At 46.5% G+C, this 6,000-nt stretch overlaps 1 protein-coding gene across 1 annotated transcript in view; it reads left to right on the forward strand.

The window, feature by feature from the left end:
• The window catches only part of LOC146776290 (neural-cadherin-like), a 567,428-nt gene extending 562,127 nt beyond the window's left edge, over positions 1-5,301 (forward strand). The window contains exon 33 of the mRNA XM_085637108.1: positions 4,238-5,301. Coding sequence (XP_085493234.1) covers positions 4,238-4,654 — 417 coding nt within the window. The 3' untranslated portion in view covers positions 4,655-5,301. The remainder of the gene's footprint in view (positions 1-4,237) is intronic.
• Positions 5,302-6,000: the final 699 nt, after the last annotated feature.

Below are 6,000 nucleotides of genomic sequence, written 5' to 3' on the forward strand. Positions count from 1 at the left end.
ACTCTTGGTGGCCCTCTGCCCTAGAAAATTCCCCCACACCGACGGACCAATGCACGAAACCTCTGCATCATACTGGACTCATCGTTCACAATGAACCGCCAGATCAAAGCTGTATCCTCGACCTGCTTCCACACCCTCGGCATGCTTCAAAAGATATTTAGATAGATCCCATCCGAATCCAGAAAAACACGTCATGCATGCCGTCATCAGTAGCAGACTAGACTAAGGCAATGCGCTGTACGCCATAATCAACAATAAACTCCTATGCAAACTCCAGACCGTACAGAACGCCACAGCCAGACTGATCCTCGACATCCCCCGTCACAGCTACATCACCCAACACCTCCACGGTCTCTACTGGCTTCCACTCGAAAGAAGAATTACCTTCCTGCTCCTCACCCACGCATACAAGGCCCTGCACAACACCGGACCAACATACTTGAACAACCGCCTCTCCTTCCACACACCCAAAAGACACCACCGATCAGCCAAACTCTCTCTAGGAACCGTTCCATGCATCTACAGGACCAGAACGGGAGGAAAGTCCTTCTGTCTCGCAACCAAGGCCTGGAATGACCTCCCCCTCCACCAAGCCCCCACTATCCCAGTTAAGGAAGGACCTCAAGACCTGGCTCTTCAGATGACCCCAGCACTCAACGGATGTCCTCATCCTCGGCTCCACCCCCTCAGCCTGCGACGACTCCTGGTGGCTGACTGCCCTGGGAGCTGCACCGACACTCACCAACCACGCTTGCAACCTGGGGTTCATCCTCGACTCAACGCTCTGCATGACCAAGCAAGTCAACACCGTCTCCTCTTCCTGCTTCAACACCCTCCGCATGCTCCGCAAGATCTACAGGTGGATCCCCACCAACACATGAAGAACAGTCACCCAGGCCCTCGTCAGCAGCAGGCTGGACTACGGAAACACCCTCTACGCGGGAGCACCGGCCAAATTGCTGAATGACTACAACGCATACAGAACGCCTCCGCCCGCCTGATCCTCGACACCCCTCGACACAGCCACATCACACCCCACCTGAGAGACCTGCACTAGCTCCCCGTCAACAAGAGGATCACCTTCAAGCTCCTCACCCACGCACACAAGGCACTCTACGATACAGGACCAGCATACCTCAACAGTTGACTCACCTTCTACACCCCAAACCGCCAGCTCCGCTCTGCTGACCTCGCTCTAGCCACCGTCCCCCGCATCCGAAGAACGACCTCCGGCGGCAGATCGTTCTCCCACCTTGCCGCCAAGACCTGGAACACCCTCCCCACCCTCCTACAGCAGACCCAGGACCTACTAACCCTCAGGAGGCTACCCAAGACCTGGCTATTCAAGCAGTAGCAGCACCCCCCCAAAGGCCTTGAGACCCTCACGGGTGAGTAGTGCGCTTTAAAAGTGCCATGATTGATGGATTGATTGAACTGAGCTGCCCCCTCCACATGGAGGGGGCAAAACTTCAGGTGGAACCGACATGCTGGATCACGCTGTGGCCATGCAGTCTTTCAAGTTTCAAGTGCTTGAGGCTCAAGTGTGCTTTCTCACTGAAGAGGTGAGAGCCATTGAAGGGAATGTCCATTATGGAAGATTGGAAATCCAAAGAGAATCCTGTAGATATCATCCAAGTATGTCTCCTGAATGTCAAACTGGTGCTGATTGCCCGACCATGGCAATCCGTGATGCACAGAATTGTAATACACAGGGAATGGTGAAGTTTACCGCATCGCAGCCATCCTAAATGACATGTATAGTAGTGGATGCAAGTCCTCCGGTACAGCAGGTAGTAACTGAGAGACAGAGTCCCAAAGGGTGTGAGTGCATACACCCAATAAACAGCTGGCATTGAAAGAACTTATTGCCAGACTGGTGGTGGTGAACATTGTTTTTTCTAAATGTTTCTAGGTGCTTTGACTCTTTAGCCGTTGGGGACGACGTTTGGATTGACCCTACTCATGGATGCTTGCACCACTAAGCCTTCTGAGGTCAGATTCTGCATTAAGAAAGCTGTACAAAAACAAATGATGGATGGAATGCTGAGTGAATCATACATTCACCCCCAGTCAAGAGGTCTGGGTTAAATCCATAGTTCTTTTGCTCACCATTGTTCCCATTGGGCGCAGGGTCAAGACTGATTTGCATATGGCTGGGTCCAAACTGGAATGGCATGGTGAGCAAAAAAGCGATGGATTTAGGCCCAGATCTCTGTACTAGGGTGAATGTATGGCATTGTTCTGCATTCTGTCCATCATTTGTTCTTTTTGCATTAAGAAAGCTGGCTCACCTGTGGCTCCTCGCTAACTACCTATTTACTGGAGGTCCGTAACTTGTGTTTGCCCAAGTCTCAAAAATTGTGAATGTGAGGGCCTCATTAAAAGGCAATAGGGGCTCAATAGTGGTCTGTCTGGGTTAGAGTAAATCGTAATGCCGTAGTAGGCAACTGGAAGTCAAGAACCTCTACGGCCCTTCGCATCACTACTGCGAAAGAGGCTCAGTAGATGGCCCAGGTGGAAAGACCATCCCAGTGTCTGGAGAAGGATCCAATCAGCTGGCATCTTGTAGCTCATCATACGCATTATCTTCAGTATATGGTTGAGCAAACTCATTCCATTCATCAGAGTGATCGTTATAAGAGTCAGTGCCAAAAGGATTGTCAATGATCAGGCCCTTCTTTGAGGTAAGGGCAAAGTGTATGAGTCTAATGGGCTGCCGAAAGGCTGCGCCCAAAACGATTAGTGTGCGGCCTCATACAAAGCAGAATCAGCTCGAAGTCAAATAACAATATGGGTTGCACTTCATCATCCGGTGTCAATTCTTCAGGGGTCCAGCATGAATTGTAGTGCCATGACGGGCATCAGGACTGAAGCTGGTGCAGGGCCTGAAACGGTTCCAGAGGTTCCAGCTGGCGCCAAGGGCGAACCCAACGGCAGAGTCCCAGTCCAAAGTCCTTGCGGTTCCTTGGGGCCCGAAGGTGCACCAGGAGCATAGCTGCACAGAATTTGTGGATTTGCTGTGGAGTCACCGAAGGACCAGGAAACTCCGATTGATGAGAGTTGGAATTGGCTCTGAAGGAGATAAGAATTCGGAAGTGGGACCAAGAGGCATGTTTACGCCCTTGTGCCTTCTCAGGAGTTTGAGAGTGGCAGGAAAGGGCAGAGTCCCGCTTGGACTTCTTGTGCCTCTAGCCTCTAATTGGAGTTACCCAATGACTTCAACAGCAACAAAGATCTGCTGCAGGAACAGGATCTTTCCATTGACCGGACACGCCATGAAGTCTTCTGGTGTTTGCAGATATATAGCTTTGCCTCACTCAAAAAAGGCCTTGTGATTCATCAAGGCATAGTCACTACATGCCTTGGAGCTGTGGTTCGACCCCAAGCAACAAAGAAATCTGGTGAAGCTCTGTTACAGACATTTGAGTGCGACAGTCCTTAAAAGGTTTGAACCCTCTTTTTTTAGGAGGTGACGTCCTTTGCAACCTGGTATTTAAGGTTACATTTTGAGAAATTAGTCTTGTGAAGAGATGAGGTGTAGCTCTAGATTTGCATATAGTGGCGTGAAAAAAAAAAAGCTGACATCGGCATGCTTTGGTGGCACTTTTATGTGACACTGCACATCACTTGTGGGGCGGAACAACGTTGCCGCCGAGCTGCATGCTGCCATGTACCGGCACACAGGGGTGCTGTTAGAAAATTTCCAGATCTAGTCTGAGGCCTGGAGAATATTCAAAAGAAGAGTAAACTGCGAATAAAAGTATCAATCAGAAATATATTTACATATATTATAAGCATTGGAATTTCAAAACCAGAAATGTAGCAGTGATCATGACATTTCTTAACATATTGGGGCTGATTCACAAAGGTAAAATTACACTTTTGTGTAAGTTTACTGTTTTTTTTGCTATTCACAAACTATGAGTTAATAGTAACTTTATGACTGCACAGTCGGGGCGGAGAACTAGGCACATAAAAAGATAGGCCTGATTCTCCGCAGTCGTGAACTTACTATTAACTAATCGTTTGTGAATAGCCAAAAAATAATAAACTTCCACCATAGTGTAAGTTTACCTTTGTGAATCAGGCTCACAATCTATACAATGAACAGCATGTGCAGCATAATTTGCCTACTTTTTCATCTTTGCTGACTGCTTATTTACCAAAATTGCTTCCATCCGTGCTGCAAGAAGTTTTGAGTTACATGTGAAGTCTTATATTTACCTTTCCTTTGCAGGACACCTACAACATGGTTGAACTCCAATTGTCTCTACAAACCAGCCCAACATTTTCCCTCTGCAAGCAGACTGAGAACGTGCCACATCAGGACCAGCCTACAGACTCAGATGTGGTTCCCAGTCAAAAGGCCAAGACAGAAGTCTCTCTTAGGGCGGCCTCACTCACCAGTGAAGAGTTCAGTAGTTATCTTTGGGAGGTAGTCCAGGAGGCAGACCAGAACCAGGAGGCATTCTTCTGTGATTCTTTGAAGTTGTACTGCACAGAAGGGGATGGATCACTAGCTGGAAGTCTCAGCACACTACAATCTTCTATGCCGGATGAAGATTTACCGTACGATGACATGAAAGAATGGGGCTCAAAGTTTGATAGACTAAATGAACTGTATTCGTACACAGATCAGGAAGAAGATCTCTAGAAGAGACACTACATTATAAGTGGTATCGAGAAAACAGGAATGACAATCAAAAGTGATGTTAATGCTCATCATAAGATGCCCCTTTGGTGTGACTCGGCTAAGATAATACCAAAGTCTATTAAGCTAGAACATAAGAGTCAGGACACGATTATATTTTTAATTCTCTCAAAGCACAATTCGGAAAGAGCTGACATTTCAAGAGACAATGCTTGTCAAATCTTGCTTTCTTGTTACGTCCAACATGGGAACTGATAAAAGGTCATTCAGAGAGTCAATTTCCTACCACTCACTGACCACTCTACACAGATTAGCAGGAACAGACAATATAATATATAATTATTCATAGAAAATGACTCTTTAAAGTTCTTGCACAAATGTAAAATGTTTTTTGCTGGTACTGCAACGATACATTGACCACAGTGATATTTATATGGTGTACACCTACTCATGACATTTCCACTTCTCGTGTAAACACTTGGTATTTAATGTTTTTTGGTGTACAAACAGTTAAGAGGAGGTTCACAGATCCAGAAAAGGAGTGTGGGAATCATACACTCGTTATTGTAGTATTTCACATTAAAACACATGTACATATAAATCATTGTTAACTTCCTCCGTCCTCTAAACTCCACTTGCATGTTGTTCCTATTTCACTGGTAATAAATCTGAATAATCAATATCGCAACTTAGATCTTTTCACTGTTATGTTTTAATAACTGATATGATTAATTTCAGGGATGCTATCCTAGTTATTGAAAGTGATAGATTCCTATGTTTTTTATATAGCTTTGAAGCCTGGACCTGGAGGCTATACCGGCAGTTAAAGGGCTTACCCTAAATGTATGCCCATGCCTATGCCACAGGTGAGTGCCTTTATCAACCAGTGTCTGTTGAGTACTGAGCTTGTATTGCCACACTAACTTCTGTGAGGGGTCTGGGGCTGCTCATCGTCGCTACCCCTGGGAGTGAAGTGTTGATGGTGTTGTACTTGGCCCAGTTTGCACAGCTATATTAGAACAGAGCCTGGGGTATCACGGGCAAACAATCACTGGTTGCCTCCTCGTATGGGATGTGACACAGATGAATAATCTAGCTTCTGTAGAGGATAGAAGAAATGGTTCTAATGGATTGGAAATGGAGATTTGTAGGGGGTCTTTATACTGGTGCTGCCGGTGCAGTGCCAGACCTATTAGGGTAATTACCCTAGAAGTAGTAGAAGTGTAACTAAGGTAGCCGTGGCGCTGCAGAACAGCAACCAATCCGTTCTTTTTTGGGCCTGCAGACGCAAGAACTATCTTGGTTGCTGGTTATGATTTTGTCATCAACGAGGTCTATGAAAATACTGT

The sequence above is a fragment of the Triturus cristatus genome, chromosome 12 (genome assembly GCF_964204655.1).
Source record: "Triturus cristatus chromosome 12, aTriCri1.1, whole genome shotgun sequence".
Lineage (NCBI taxonomy): Eukaryota > Metazoa > Chordata > Amphibia > Caudata > Salamandridae > Triturus > Triturus cristatus.